At 61.1% G+C, this 15,595-nt stretch overlaps 1 protein-coding gene and 2 non-coding genes across 3 annotated transcripts; 2 read left to right on the top strand and 1 right to left on the bottom strand.

Annotated features, from left to right (window-relative positions):
* Positions 1-44: 44 nt before the first annotated feature.
* Positions 45-1,183, bottom strand: LOC117640325 (WAP four-disulfide core domain protein 18-like). Its single transcript, XM_034376744.1, has 3 exons — positions 941-1,183; positions 249-507; positions 45-141 (listed from the first exon to the last, which is right to left on the bottom strand). The coding sequence occupies exons 1-2, from the start codon at positions 1,065-1,067 to the stop codon at positions 269-271; spliced, it is 366 nt and encodes a 121-aa protein (XP_034232635.1). The 5' UTR covers positions 1,068-1,183; the 3' UTR covers positions 45-141; positions 249-268.
* Positions 1,184-4,681: 3,498 nt separating this feature from the next.
* Trnan-guu lies at positions 4,682-4,754 on the top strand. The gene has a single exon. It is a non-coding gene; the product is annotated as a tRNA-Asn (tRNA).
* A 1,381-nt stretch (positions 4,755-6,135) lies between these two features.
* Positions 6,136-6,207, top strand: Trnad-guc. Its single transcript has one exon. It is a non-coding gene; the product is annotated as a tRNA-Asp (tRNA).
* Positions 6,208-15,595: the final 9,388 nt, after the last annotated feature.

Here is a 15,595-nt window from a genome sequence, read left to right as displayed (position 1 = left end):
AACAAAGGTGATGCAGAATTGAGATTCAAACACTTATAGTTTTTATGGGTTTATTTAAATTGTGGTTTTCTTAACATAATCAATAAATATTAAATAACACTCGGTGAAGTGGAGTCATGGGTTGAATCAGTATCCCAACTTCTGAAAGAAAAGACGGAGGCCTTGTTACTGAGGATTTCACTGAAACATCAAGCATGGGAGAATGCTACGTATCTAACATGAAAGGTCTGTGAAGTCACGGTACCTACCTGGAAACAAATGGAAGTACTCAGTAGTTGTACTCTTCGGACTCGTCGTGGATGAAGACGGTGTCCTGGCAGGCGTAGCCACAGGTGGTGGGGCAGCACTTCTGGTGGCTGGCGCAGGCTTTGTCGTGCACGCACAGGTTGCCACAGAGCGAGGGCTCGCCGACGAACTGGTTGCGAGCGAGGCCCTGGATGTGGTGCGGTGGAGCCTGGGACAGGTCGGGCACCAGACGCCGGATGTGGGGGCAGAGACCGGGACGGCCTGCAGAACAATGTCAAGTCCAAGATAAAGGAATGAAACAGGGGTTTTGGAGACACGTCAACGCGCAATTAGTTTTAATAATGCCGCAAGTCTTCCGAGTGCACACGTTGCATGAGCTACAGGTCATTTGCGTTCAAATACAAGCAGACTCAAAAAGTAAGGCTTCGCAAAGACACAAAATACAAAAGACGCTACCCCTCACGCCGGAGACTCTTGACGCCAGTCTTGTGGACAAGCCCAAGGCGTGGGGTATCGCCAAGTCCATTCCCTCTCACTAAGTCCACAAGGGCGCGAAAGCCGGGGTCCCTGGCGCTCGGAGTAGTGACGGGCCTAGACAGCGACGCTACATTCCGAGGCTCACTTATGTTCCTTCCGCCTCGATAAACCATTCCCTCGCGGACGTCACGGCCGTTCTCGGCGGCGTGGTACTCACACTCTTCGTCGCGGTTGATGGTCCTCAGGGGGTTCTCGGCGGGCGAGGACTCGGGGAAGGGCACGGCCAGGGCGACGACGGCCAGGGCCGCGAGCACCACGAAGGCGGAGGTCATCTTGGCGAGCATGGTGATGGTGTTGCGGCGGCTGGTGCTGCTCTGGCGGAGGGCTGCAGTCGACTGACCCTCCGGTCGTCGACGGGGTGCTCAGGTCGACTCCGGATCACGTGACCGGCGAACCGTTCACCCGGACTCCAGCCCCGTCGACGCGGAGAAATCCACAATCGGCGCCCGGGCGGTCGGGCAGCGCCCTTTCTTCTAGGGAAGGGCTTGGTTGGCCTGCCGCGCCGCACCGCGCTCCCTTCACTTCACTCGCTTAGGAAAAACCGTCGACAACCCACGCCACCGCCGCCAACCCTCCGCGCGCCAAGTTGCTTTTCCTGTTGGGCTGACGGGCCGGGCCGGGGCGGGGCGGGCCTGTCTGCACGTCGGTCGGCCTGTCACCTGGCTGGACGTTCGGCGAGGGCTTCTTCTGGAAGTAGGTCGTCCGAAGTCTCTTTCAGGCTGGCGGCCATTTCGCTGCCATTCGCCATATTCAGAGGACAAGGGCGGTTTGATGACGGCGCGGGGGTGAAGGGTGTGGGAAGGGGAAAGGGAGGGGGAAGTCCCTGACTGGCGGCCGGCTGGGGTGCGCAAGGGTAGAGGCGTCCACCTCAAAGACAAACTACCCCTTATTTAGCCCCCATCCCCTGGCGCCTGGCGCTGTGCCGGCGGACCCAACCGCCCCAACGTGACGCCCGGGACGAGGACGGGAGGGTCACTCGACTCCTCAAGGCACTTGGGTAGGGAGTAGGCAACCCGCCTCCTTGTGTGTGTGTCTGTGTTCGCCCGACCGAGTCTAGTCTGTGCCCCGCCGCTCCGGTCGGGGAACGGGACGACCGGAGATGGGGGCTGGAGGGGCCTAACCACGCTCCCCTGCCGTGCGGCCGTGCGGTCAAGCAGACCCACATGGTTGACAAGACCCCCTCTGTTGCTATGCCCCCGGCTTGCCCCTGGCCGTACCCTGGCGTGGGGCCTTGGGGCGTGGCGCGGGGCGGGGCGGGGCGGAAGGGCTGAGCGCTGCGCTCTACGTCGGCGTCGGCCCAAGGCCTGGCCCAAGGCCCTGGCTGCCCTGCCGCAGGCATACCCGAGGGCATGCCGCATGCCGCTGGCGGCGAGGCGAACAGCTCAGCAGCCAGACTCCAGGCGCAGCTGCCGCCAGCTGCCGCAGCCACAGCTGTACTGCCTTGGAGCTGAAGCACGCTAAAGCACGCTAAAGCACGCCAAAGCCGGCAAGGCGGCGGCGCATCCAGCCGTCTGCCAGCAGTGCCTCGGCGCTCTGCCTCTCTCCCTCGCAACGCCCCGTGAGTGCGAGGGAGGCAGAGCGACGGCGCGCCTGGCACGCCACGCCATAAGGCATGCTTACCGACCGCAAGCGGCGCGAGCGGCGCAAGCCTTCCCTTCCCTTGGCTGCTTCGCTGCTTCGCTCCCTTGTATTTCTTTGGCCGTGCCGGCTGCACAGCGCGGCCAGCCGGCCAGCCAGCCAGCCAGATCCGCGGCCGGGGAATTACCCCGCACCGGACAATGAATAAAACAACACTGCAAAGGAAGTTAGAGAATACTCGGCCGGCTAGCGCCGCGTAGCGCCGCGGAGGTAGGCACAGCCGGCAAAGCACCCCCCGCCGGGCCCCGCCGGGCCCCGCCACAGCCTGGCTGGAAAGAAAATATTCCAACACCCCGTTTGCCATAGCGCCCGTGCACTGCGTCGGGGAGAAAAGCGGGAGCCCGCTGAAAAGAATACAGAAATGCCTGGATTCGCGGCACTGCGCACTCGAGGCAGCCGACGACGTTCAAGCTGCTCTCGGCGTGCGGAGCGCCGTGGAGGCAGGCAACCCAACGGACACCCGCGCCGCGCGCCGCCTGCCCGGGCGCTCCACCCCCCTTGCACCCCGTGCACTGCACTCTGGTGCACTGTACTCCGCCTGGGCGCTAAAGAGTTGCCGTTGGCGCGCTTCGCTGGCTTCGCTGCCCGCGGCCCTCCTCGCCGCGAGGCTGAGCGCTGAGCCCTCCGGCGACGCAGTGAGCAGTGGCGTGCCCGCCGTGCCCGTTCCCCAGCTGCTCTGCCGCTCTCTGCTCTCGTTGTTGTTTATTTCCCCTCGGAAGAAAGACGGATTGTGCTCCATTTTTCATGACGCCGGCCGGGGCTGGCGATCCGTGAAGGGAAGGGAACGGAACGGGGTGCAACGCAGCAGCCCAGCATCCAGCCTCGGCGCCGAGCTCGGCCTCGCCAGTTTTAGTTCCGATCTCGAGATTCCCGGCGCGCTACCAGCAGACTGATTCCGAAAGTCGTTTTCGTTATCATCGCTCTGTCTCTCTCGCACCTACACGGGACGACCCATGAGTGCGAGAGAGACAGAGCTGCGTCGCGGCGGACCCAGCTTGCAGAGCTGCAGCAGCGAAACATGGAGATGCCGGAGATTTGCCTATTATCTGCAAAGTGGAAGCGCGGCGGCGCGCTGCGCGGAGGCAGCAGCAGGCTCGCCCCGAACGGAACGGGTTTCGTCGCTCTGTCTCTCTCGCACCGACCCGGAGCGGCCGCTGAGAGCGAGAGAGACAGCGACGAGGGCGCGGCGTCGGACGGGGCGAGTTATAAGTGGACGACGATGCACGGGACAGAGCCTGGAAATAATGAATGTCTCGCCTCCCCTTCGACGGACAGCGACGAGCGAGCCGAGCGCCACCGCGCGTGGCAAGGCAGCCAAGGTCACGGCTCGGGAGTCGCGGGCTGGAGAGGAGCCGAGCCGGACTCTCGCCGTCTCTCTCACACCCGCCTTCCGCAGGGGGTGCGAGGGAGACGGAGCGAACTTGCCGGCAGCCATGCAGACTTCAGAGCGGTGTATTACGCCCGTATCAGAAAAGGCCGCATCATTTGAATATATGATCCCAGCGCTGTAAATTTTGCAGGCGCGGTATCAGCGTGAGCCTACACAATCCCTGGACGCGCAGTGCGCCGCCATGCCGCCAGCCATGCCGCCATGGCACAGCCCCCTCCCTTGCCCTTCCGCCCGCTTTGTGTGCCCCTGCCCCCTCCTGCATGGTGTGCCTCTGATAAACGCCTCCGCCCCTCCCATTATGCATCCCTCACTGTCGCGGCCCGTTCAAGTGCGGCCTGCTGGCGCTGCTGGTGCCGCATCGCTCATGTGACGTGCATGTCGCGGGGCCGCCGGGCCGTGCCATGCCATGGCCGTGCTGGGGCTGACCACTACTTTGCTGCGCCGTTCCCCTCTCGCCGCTGGAGTTGGAACAACGGCCAGATCCAGATTCCGGAGGCTCGTCTGTCTCTTTCCCACTCATGTGGCGCCCCGTGTAGGAGCGAGAGAGTCAGGAGTGACGAAAACTTGTGTTGGCATCAGTCTGCAGCGTTTCAATGCGCCGTTCCCTTCCCCGGCCTTGTCCAGCCTTGTCCAGCGCGCTCCAGCGACTGCCGCGCACGGACTTCCCCATGCCGTCGTCTGGTCTGATGGTCTGTCGCCGTCGCGAGGCGCGAGCGGGAGGACGCATCCGCTGCCGGCGTGGCGTGGCGCGGTGTGGCCGGTGTGGCGCGCTGCTCGTCCCTCTCCGCTGCCTCCGCTGCCGCTCCCCAGTGGAGCCAGCGGAGCGGCAGGGAACTCTGGTGCGGCACGAGGGAGCCCCCGGCATCAGCGGCCTCCGTGGCGCAATGGTTAGCGCGTTCGGCTGTTAACCGAAAGGTTGGTGGTTCGACCCCACCCGGGGGCGCTCTTTTTCTCGGGCCGCCCAGCCGCCGTGATGAAATGGAAACACTTCTCATTGGTTATTTTGCCGCCCACTATCTTCCCGGGGCCTCTCCCCGTCCCTTTTCCCGATAGGACAACACTTAAATTTTAATCTCATCGCCCTCGCCCTAAAATAACAGGGCCATTATGGATTGAGAAAACACTCGGGCGGCACCGCGCCTCGCCGTCCATTCTGCCTTGACGGCGACAGCGTACACAGCCTGCCATGCACACAGAGGTTTGCCCGGTGCCAAACTCACTTCCCGGACGAGAGAGGCGTGTCGGCGTGGTCGCGGGTTCGACTATCGACCGTGGCGGAAAACGCAAACAAAATCCGCGAGGGGCTCGACGGCGAGCGACGCCACGTCGCGACGCCCTCCCTCCCAGTGGAGGCGCCGTTGGAGACGCCGTTCGTCGTCGGAGTCCCTTGATGCAGCAGCTGGTGTTCATTAGAGTAGTTCCACAAGTGCACGGCCAAGGCACAGCAGTGGCGGCGCGGCGTGGGGGACGGCGGCGCAAGGGGAGGGATAAACAGCAAAAACAACAACAACAACATTTAACCCTTCCCTTGCCTTTACATTACACCTCGCTGTATTCCTGCCGCTGCGCAAAAGGCTGTAAAAGGAAAAGGACGACGCAACCCGGTCCATTTTCTCTCCGAAGCAAGACAAACTTTTATAGCGAATTTTATTATGGAGGGTGAAAAGGGAATAGGGGCACAACAGCGCCCAGAGATACGTTTCATTAATATTTTACGACAGTAAGAAAAATTCGGGGGGGGGGGGTATGACTGCACCATAGAGCGGCATCACTATAAAGGGGTCTCCACACCGACGGATACAATGCGCGCACCATAAAATAAAGTTGTTCCTCCTCCTCCTTCTCCTTGTTGGCCGAGGATTTCACGCGGCTAGGCGTTTCATTCGAAATGACGTGAGCTCCGGGAATAGACAGCAACGGACGAGAAGAGTGGGAGCGTGTTCGGGACGCGCTGCGTCGCTGCACTGTGACGAAGAGCATCTTGTCACTCCGCTGGGTGCGGCGGTCTTCCTTATAGGTGCCTTGGCGGCCCCGCGACCCCTGCGTATCCGCCCGTTGAAACCTTGGAACCTTGAAACGGGTAATCCAGAGGCCAGGGGGAAGGCGCGGTCGAGGGCGGTAGGGCGGTCCTCCTCTCTCTAGTCCGTCCGCCACAGCCTCATCCTCTTCCCCGCCCTCTCCTCGTGGACTCCCCCTCCTCCTCTGTCTCGCGTCGGGAACCTCGGCTCGGCTCGGCGCCGCCGCCGACGTGCTCGACGGGCGCTCTCCCACCTCGCTCCTCGTAGCAAGAAGCTTATGCCGCGCTGAGCGAGAGCCCAACAGGATCTTCGGTAGTATAGTGGTCAGTATCCCCGCCTGTCACGCGGGAGACCGGGGTTCGATTCCCCGCCGGAGAGTTCATTTTTGGACATTCTTCTATTGAATTGGGATGTGCACTCTTGAAACTGTGCATCCCATACATCCGTTAATTCTTAGTAACTTTGTTTTTCAAAAGTTTTGATTTTTTCAAAAATGAGTACCTTTTACCCGATCACACTTTTGAAAAGGAGGAACCGATGCAATTTTTCAAAGATGGAACTGTTATGATTATTAAAAATGTCAGCCCGTCGTTACGCTTCGCCAAAGTTGCATTTTCTGATTCGGTTTGACGGCCTAATCCGAAGGCTGGGCCCCGCCGCCGCCGCCACTCCTGCCTGCTATAGCCCCACTAGGCCGGCAGGCCCTGCCAGGAAGTGCATTCATCAGTCAAGATTGGCCGCTATCTGGCGCGACTCGCGTCATTCACGGTGACGGCCTGCACGGCCTGGACGATCACGGTGACGAGACAGCGGACGGGGACGCGACGGACGCGGCGCACTGGGACGAGGCCGAGGGCCTGGGGCGGCCTGGGGCGGCCTGGGGCGGCCTGGGGCGGCCTAGGACGAGTGGTCGTGGAATTGAAACAATCGGCAAACCTAGCCGAGCCTATCGGGCGGCCGGGTCACGCTTCACGTTTCCGCGGAAGGCCGCCACCGCGGACGCGCGGCGCAGCCGTGGCGCCAGCCGTGACTTCTCGGTAGTGTCGCTTCTCTCTCGCGCCCACACGGGACGCCACCCGCGAGTGCGAGAGAGACAGGGCGACGAAAGCAGTGCTCGGCCCGACTCCCTGAAAACGCGGCGGCAAGTTTTAATGGTTGGCATTAGCGCGATGCGGCCACGCGGCCAACACGCGCGTGCGTTTCGTGCGTTTCGAAAAGGGGCGGACGTATAGCGCGGACGACGCGGCCGGCGGCGCGAGCGGTGACGCTAATAACCAACTGGACGGGCCGGCGGCACAGGCAGCGTCGCCCTGTCTCTCTCGCATGCCGACGGGGCGCCCCACGAGTGCGACAGAGACAGGGCGACGCTGCCTTCGCTGCGCGCCGTTCGTGTGCGTCCAGTGGACGTCCACTATGTATGCATCCCCGACGAGCCTGGCCGCCTGGCCGAGGCGGAGGAGTGGCTGATTGGCGTGGAATGGCTGTTATTTCCCCCGACGGAACGAAACGAAACGTCGAAGACTCGAAGACTCGAAGCCGGCACGGCAAATGCTCTAACAAAATGCACCAACTTTCCTCACGGCGCCGCGCCGGCCCGCCCAAAGGAGCTAGCCAAGGGGTGCAGCGGCGTCCATATTTATGACAACACACCCGACCCGAAGGCCGAAACTCGGTCATTATTTCCCTCCAACATACCAACTTGGAAACAAAAACAGCCGGAAAACACAACATGCTCGTTATTGGTGGCGTTGACGCAAGAGGCGGTGACACATATCCATGGTGCCATGGTAATCTCCGATGGCTATTCCTCGCTTCGCCCTAATCAGAGCTTACACTTTATTGCCTCGCCGTGGTGCTTTGATGCCTCGATGCTTTGATACGCGAGGGCGACGGTCTTGTTGGTGCACTGTGCCCTGCGCCCCGCGCCCCGCTCGGCCGGAAACGCCTTCGATTTCCGGTCCGTTTCGGCTCGGCGCCGCCGGGGCCGCCAGGGCCGCCGACCGGCCGGTTCGCCCTTCGGCGCTTCACCGCCATGGGAGGCGCTCTGCGCTGACTTGGCGAAGATGGCTCATGGCTCTTGAAAAAATAAAAGCTCCGCGCTAGCTGCGCTGGCCGCGCCATGCGACCGTGCTTTATGCGCGTTTATACTGCGAGCCGAGGACGACGAGGACGGCGAGGACGGCGAGGACGACGGGGATCACAGCAAACAGGAGATAGCCTCGCAGCGGGCCTTATTTACGGCCGGACTTTGACGATTCCGCAGGAACTTCCCAATCCTGTCGCCAGATAGCGCCAGATAGTGTGATGCATTGCCAGCAGGCGGGTTCCGACCAGCGCTCTCGTCGCCCTGCCTCTCTCGCACCCCTGCGCCGCACCCCGAGGGTGCGAGAGAGGCAGGGCGACGTTGCCGGCGCTGCCCCGCATGGTGGCGGCCGGGATGAAGTCGCTATAAATTGATAGTCTTCTTTTATTGGGCCGGCCGGACTGGACGCTACGCCGCTACGCTGTAACGGCGGGGCGCGCCGACTTTGAGGCAAGTGGATGACACATACCCCGTACCCCAAAGCCAAAGCCCGAGCAAAAATAACAGACGCTCCCAATGTTGTTGCTTTTAGAAACCGGCGGTCCCAACGGCCCTGGCTTGAAACCGGGCTCCCGGGGACCCAGGGACGCGCGGAGGCAGAGCAAGCCAGAGCCAGGACGGACTAATATCAAATAAATAACTTTAATTTCGGCCGGCCGTCAAAGCCGCTGTCGTGCTGTCGGAACGAAACGCAGCTCCTCCTGCCGCGGCACGGGGGCGCGCCGGGAGGTAGGCAACCCTTCGTGCCCGTGGCGTCGGACGTAGTCGGACTTCCACGGCCGCTCCGGCCGCCCCTTCGCCGTGAACGTGAACCGGCCTCTCTCCTGCCCTCTCTCCCACCTCTCTGCCCTCCCAGCCACCCAGCGGGTTTATGGAAGAGTGTCCCTGCTCGGCTGCTTCATTAGGGGGCTGCTTCGGCAGGCAGGTGATGAGCCAGGCCGCCGGCCAGGCCGTCCTGCCCTCGGCAGCCTCGGCAGCTCGGCAGACGGTCGGACCGTGAAAGCCATCAGGGCGCTGGGCCTGGGGGCCGGCCCAGGGCACAGGCCTACCCAGGCCTGGCGAGCAGGGAGCCGGGGACTCACGGATGGAGATGAAACGCAAATAATTGGAATAAGATTGAGCGGGAAGTCAAGGGAAGTCCCTGCAGGCTGCCGCGCCACCGCGCCGCACTTCCACGCCCGCCGCGCCTTTGCAGGCCGCCTTCCTTCATTAATCTGCCGACCGGGGCGTCGCGGGGCGTCGCGGCGCTGGCGACGACGAGGCCCACGCTCACGCCCGCGCTGACGGAGCGAGCGCCCCACGCACCGCCACTACGAAAACAGCGGCAAAATTCGAACTGGCAGGCCGATGAGAGGTCTACGTTGGCCGGCCCCTCTGCGCCGAGCGGGTCGGCGAGGCCAGCCTGTCCCGGCGGGTGGCGGCGCCTCAACCCTTATCACATTTTTCTCCCCCGCGCGCCGCGCTGGGAGTTTGTTTGCCCGCAAATTGGCACCACTGATGCGGCGTGCGACTGAGCGCGGGCTTTTCGAAAGGGCGCCGTGACTCAGCAGAACGTGTGTACACTGTACTGAGGCCAACCCTCTCCGGGGTGCCGCGGTGCAGTAATAACATCTAGAGCCAGTGTCCGCTCCCATTAAACGTTATAGTGCATCGTAACTGCCTGCCAGCCCCGCCAGCACCGCCAGCACCGCCACCACTCTGAACACACCACCCCGAGGCCGGCTTGAACCGAAAACCCTTCCCAGCATCTCGATCATTTTCTCGGGGCTCTGGCGGTGGCGGTTGGTCCTCGGGTTGGTCGGCGGCCTCGCCTCCCCTGCTGCCCGTCGCCGAGTATTGCCCGGCCTAAGAGGATTATGCAGTTTTTACCACCACCGCGCGGATTATTGGAATTATGAAAAATTACGCATGCGTGGCGCTGGCGACGACGAAGCCGTTGGTTAACGCCGCTCGCACCCTCGGCGCTGCGGGCGCTGCGGGGGTGCGTGTGGGATGTGTGGCCCAGTGTGGCCGCGCGGCTCGCGATAACCCGCGTCGAGTTTCGAGCGCAGTATCGCCTCGCGCCGCAGCGCCGCACAGACCCTGCACTGCACAGACGGGGAAAAATGGATGAAAGCGCGTCCGGACGGAGCAGCGCGCGGCGCGACAGTTCTCATTATCTTCTGATGATATGGAGCGGAACGGGTTTTTCGAGTGATAACTTTGAACTATGGTAATCTGCAGTCCAACCCCCCACCACCCCCGCTGAAAACTAGCGCTGCGAGACCCAACCAGGCATAATGACGATGGATCGCCCCTTTCTTAAATAATCCTGTTTAAAACGTCACCCACAGGGCTGCCGCTCCGTCGTCCTTGTTCCCCTTCATCCTCATTCATGCCATCCCTTTCCACCCCCTTCCACCCCCCGAGCTCCCCTTTGCAACTGTGTGAGTCTTCACGTCACATGCCGTTCATTACTTGCATTCATCCCACGGGGCACAGTGCCAGTCGCGCGCACACGCACTCACACACACGCACGCGCGCGCGCACACACACACACACACACACACACACACACACACGCACACACACACACAGAGTATGCACTTGCATAAACTCATGCGCACAGTAGGCGCTGGAAGACAAATACATCTGGAGCAGCGCATGCAATAACACACACTTCTGAGGGCGGTGAAATTTTCCCGGAAAATGATTTTAAATTTTTGAAAAATTATAAAAGTAAAAACTTTTGGTGAGCGGAAGTATGTGTTCAGGCGGATCAGCCTGCTGCACGCCTGTGTGAGTCTTGTCTGTCTGCCTGTGTGTGTGTCTGTGTGTGTGTGTGTGTCTGTGAGTGTGTGTCTGTGTGTCCCGTGTCGCTGCGGTTGGCAACCCGCAGCTAACCAAACGGGCGACAAGGCGCTTGTTTGTCCGTCCGTCTCTGTCGCACGATTTACACAAGTTTTCTGCAGCTTTGTTCGACGCCATGACGCGGCACAGGTGGCCGGGCCGCGGGCCGCCATGGCCGCCATGCGGGCCGTCGTACCGGCCGCTTCGTTTCTGAGCCTATACACTGTTTGTTCCTGTGTCGTTTGATTGCCTCGTGCGGTTTGTACGTACTATTCAGCCGAACGGCTTCAACTCAGTGTCTCTAGGCGGCCATTTTCGTCGACGAAACGGCCGCGGGGGTCGGCGGGGATCGAACCCGGACCTGTCGGTTGATCGCAGTCGGCCTGTGGTGGCGCGGAAAAGTGCATCGCATAGCCATCTGAGCCACCGCGTACAGTGGGCCAGAAGACCGGTAGGCGGCCAAAACTCCAGACGCGTTTTGAGCTCCAGAGTCGCTAAGCAGGACTCGAACCGAGCGTGTGACCCCACCAATAGATTCCTCGTTCGGAGAGCAATCCATTAGTGGGGTCATACGTTCGGTTCGAGTCCCATTTAGCGACTTTGGAGCTCAACGAGTCTAATTTTGGCCACCTCCACCGGTCTTCTGGCCCACTGTGCCGCGCGACGCTCGTCGAGGCTCGTCAATAATGCCGGTGTATATGTATTTTTGAAGGCGTGTCTGTCTGTTGTCCCGGAGGCCCGAAGGCCGCGAGGCCGCCACGACGGGTTCGTGCCCGAAATAGGCTAATCTATTGACAGGTGGGCACCGCTCGGCACTGCACTGCGCAGTACGCGGCCAATAGGCCCATCTTGGTGTAATGGGGGGTTGGCTCAAGTGAATGAATAGACAATGGCTGGGAAACTTCCAATCAATAAGAAGGTCGGACTAGACGACGGCGTCGTGGTGACGGGGCGCTAAACGGCCTGTCGAGACGAGTCCGACGGCCTGCCCGAGCCCCGAGCGCGAGGACGGCCTTTGGCGGGATTCGAACCCGGGTCCCGTCGTGGAGCAGCCTGTAGTCAGGCCGATGTTAAACTCTTTAGCTGCTCTCCGGCTCGCTAACCATCGGGCCGTTCACGCTGACTGCACGTGGCGCGGAGACGCGTTCGAACGGTCAAAAAACGGAACAAAGATAATTGATGTGAAACTAGTGGAGCGGCTGCGGTGCCTCGCCGCGCCCCGTCACAGCCTTGTCGGTGGACTTGGCAGCGCAGCGCAGCGCGCGTGGCTGCGTTTTGCAGTGCACTGCACATCGGAGCACTCAAAGCATCAATGAGTGCGAGCCGAGCTTGAAAGGGAAAAGGCTGATAAGATAAGGGCAACCCATTTTATCAAGAGGAAGTTGCAGTGGCGGGATTGATAGGCCTAATTACACCCGAAAGACCCAAAACCGAAATTCCACAGTTTTTAGGCGTCCCTCGGCGGTTTTTTAGGAAATACATAGAACGACGAGAGATTTACAACAACGAATTTTAAAAACCGTTAAAAACAAAAGTGCCCATGAAATGAGTGGTCACTTTTGTGAACGCGAAAGATTCCCTTCGACCAACGTGAAATTCAAGAAACGCCGACGGCCTAATCCGGCCTCGGTGTGGCGTGCTGGCGGCCGACATCTCCGTCTCGGCCGTCTTCCCGTCCGGACGATGCATATTGCATCCACACTAGGCGGCTCTAGGCGCTCTAGGCCTGCGCGAGCGACGAGCCCATCGGCTAGCCTCCTGGGGTGGGTGGGGAAAAGTTGATGTAAAGCGGCCAGTGATAAATTGATATAGTTGCCCTCGTCCGTCACCGGCACGGCCGCGCGGCCGTCACAAACTTTTTCGTCGGGATTGCCGCAGCGCCGCGCAGCACCGCGCAGCACGCCGAACTGAAATTAAAATTTCATTAATAATATTCCGGGGGGCCGGCGCGTCGGGCGTCAGTCGGCACACACGCAAAGGGGTTGGACGGCGCACTCGCGCGGGGCGGGGCGGGGCGGGGCGGGGGGGCGGGGCGGGGCGGCCATCAGGGAGAGATGGATTCCTGCAGACATTCCCTGACGGCTAACGAACGGGGCGAAATATCGCCTGCTGGAGCCACCATCTCTAATGACAGGGCCTTCAGGACCTTGGCCGCCTTGGCCATCATCCCCCTATTTCTTAGCGCGGCTCCGGCCCGGCCAAATTCGGCAGCAGGCGGCCGGTATTCGAACCCGGGACCCGGGCATCCCGAGTGCGTGGCTGGCATTAGTCCGCTCATAAAGGGCGTATACGGGCCGGCCGGGTAATCTCATACTCCTTGATCCACGGGGAGATGCCGGAGAGGAGAGGCCGGGACAGGCGGCCTGGCGGCCCAGGAGATTGGAGGCACTTGAACGTCTCCGTAATTTCGCCGGATGGCTCGCTCGGCCCGCTCGGCCTGCCGGGCCCGGCCGCCTATTCAGCAGGCCTTTCGACATAACAACCCCGAATTTTAAAATGCTTTTTCCAGTTTTTCCGCCACTTTTCTTGAATTGGCGTTGTTGCGTGGGTGCGTCTGATGGAACCGTGTGTTTCCCAGGAAACCACAGGTTGTCTTCCACCAGCAACGAACAGCGAGGAGAGGCGTCATGTCATATTCGGGATGGATCCACACTACTCAGTCACACTTCAAAATTCACTGTGACAGCGTCCGGTCCAATTTCAAAACCTCCCTTAGCCTGTCATGTGAGTGTGTACGACGTACGGGTTTACGTTGACAGCGTAATCATTTTTTTTGTCTCTTACTTTATCACTTTTTTCCCTCTCTAAGGACGAGTGCGCTCTGTCGCCGTAATCACCTGTCCGTCGAACGCGCAGCGCGAAGCGACGCGAAGCAACGCGCGTGTGCGACGGAGTGCGATGCCACCCCTGGCTCCCCCATCCATCCGCTAGCGGAGCTCCCCCATCCCCCTTTGATCCACGCAACAGTAACTTTAATGGGTGTGAAATGCCGCCCTGGCTGCTGATTCCGAACAGTGCTTTCTTCTGTCGTCTCCCTCCCTCCCCATGGGGCGTCCCATAGAGGTGCGAGAGAGAAGGAAGCGACCTTTATTCGGAATGAGCCCTCCGCGAAGGCATCGGCCCGTGACCGTGACTGACTGGTTCAATCCAATTCCGAGCTTCGTCCTTTCAAAAATTGGTCCCCCCGACTGTTTTTCTTGCCGCGTCATAGCGCTAAGTTCCTCCAAATAACTGACGGCGCGAGGCTAGCGGGCTAGCGAGGCTTAGGGCCTCGGCATGATGGCGAGGCGCGCGGCGACAGAGGATGGTAATGCGAGGTTAAACACACCCGCTGCCGTGTGAGCGGCTCAGGCCTGATTTACAACTTGAAGCAAAGTCAGCACGCTGGCTCACTACATCAGGGCTTGCTCACGGCTTGCGCGGGGCTTGCTCAGGGCCTTGCTCCGTCTGGGCTTGCGCCGCTTGCGCTCGGGGATCGAGTCGGGGACGCGCCCGAAAAACAGCCATGTAGCGTCCCAGACACACCTTATTCCGAGTCCCCCAAATTAAGCCTCGAACACATGAAACTATCGATGTGCATTCCTTATTCCATCCAAGAACAATGATCACGCGTTCGATCCGAGTCCCTGGCCGGAACGTGTGCGCGCGCCCCGTCGTCGCCGTCCTCGAGCACCGCGTCGAGGCGACCGACCACGCCCCCGACGAACACGGACCGCTGGCGGCCGGAACGGCGCCGTTCGAACCAGTCGGAAACTTTCTTGTCGCCTCGGGGGGTGAATACAGTGTACAACGCGCGCTGATAACTGAATCGGTCGCCATCTTCTCCTACGGCCGAAACGAGGCGCGGGTTTTTGGCGGTGTGCACCGCGAACAGGGGGAAAACGCGACACGGCAGGGCGAAGCAGGTCGACATCTCGGTGGCCTCCACGTCTTGGCGACGAACTTTGACCCACGTCCTCCCTTGCCCCCCCCCTCCTCCCCCCGCCTCCCGGCCTCCAAAGTGGGGTAGATTTATTAGCGCTCCCCTATACCTATACTGATGAGCTCTGGAGCAGGGTCGTCACCCAGAGCACCAAAGCGTCGCCTGGATTTGCTTCGGCGTTGGAGGGCACAGCGCGGCACGGCACGGCGCGGCACGGCGCGGCACAGCGTGGCACGGCCTCCCCCAACCCTCATTATTTTCACTGCAACATTGAAAAGGAAAAATGTCAACGAAGCGCTGTGCGGCGCGGCGCGGCGCTCTCTATGGCGTGGCGTGGCGTGGCGCGCGCACGATTAAAAAGCTGGTATTAGCTTGCATGCGCGCGCAGGCCGGGCCGCCGGGCCAGGGGCGGGCCGGGGAGGGGGATGTTTGGAGGGTGCGCTGTGGCTTGTTTGGTCAGCAGGCTCTGCTGGGAGGTGGATCAGCACGGCGAGGGGTTCGAAGGGGGCGGCGCACGGGCTTTCGAGAGGTACACTGTGAAAAGGATGGCCTCCATGGCGGCGGCGGCGTGCGTCTGACGTCCACTCTGCAACTTATTGTTTCCCGCCGCGTGCAATATCTGCGCCAATCGCGTTCCGCGCAAATCGCGTTCGAGTGCAGCTACACTGCAAGTCACGCGTCGCGCGGCGAACCCACTCCGCGGCAGTCACGCACGCCGTTTGGCAGTGCAGTGCGCGCATTTCCACAGAAAATTGGTCGGACGGGCAATCAGGTTCGTTGGGCGAACTATACAAAACGAATCAGCGGCAGCAGCGGCCGGGTCGGGGTGAGTGTGCGAGTGCGTGCACTACAAATCCAAAGGTCAGACTTCTCGCCACTCCAGAGGCAAGACATAAAAGTCTCGCTAAGTTTTGGTCAGACATGAAAGTCTC

The sequence above is a fragment of the Thrips palmi genome, unplaced genomic scaffold, assembly GCF_012932325.1.
Source record: "Thrips palmi isolate BJ-2018 unplaced genomic scaffold, TpBJ-2018v1 HiC_scaffold_12, whole genome shotgun sequence".
In the NCBI taxonomy this organism is placed as follows: domain Eukaryota; kingdom Metazoa; phylum Arthropoda; class Insecta; order Thysanoptera; family Thripidae; genus Thrips; species Thrips palmi.
This window is presented reverse-complemented; position numbering and strand designations above follow the sequence as displayed.

Excerpts from the sequence above, each read along its gene's own strand:
- LOC117640325 (XM_034376744.1), bottom strand. The coding sequence starts at position 1,067 with ATGCTCGCCAAGATGACCTCCGCCTTCGTGGTGCTCGCGGCCCTGGCC. Across the intron at positions 508-940 it reads CATCAACCGCGACGAAGAGT|GCCGTCCCGGTCTCTGCCCC; the intron begins GTGAGTACCACG and ends ATTGTTCTGCAG.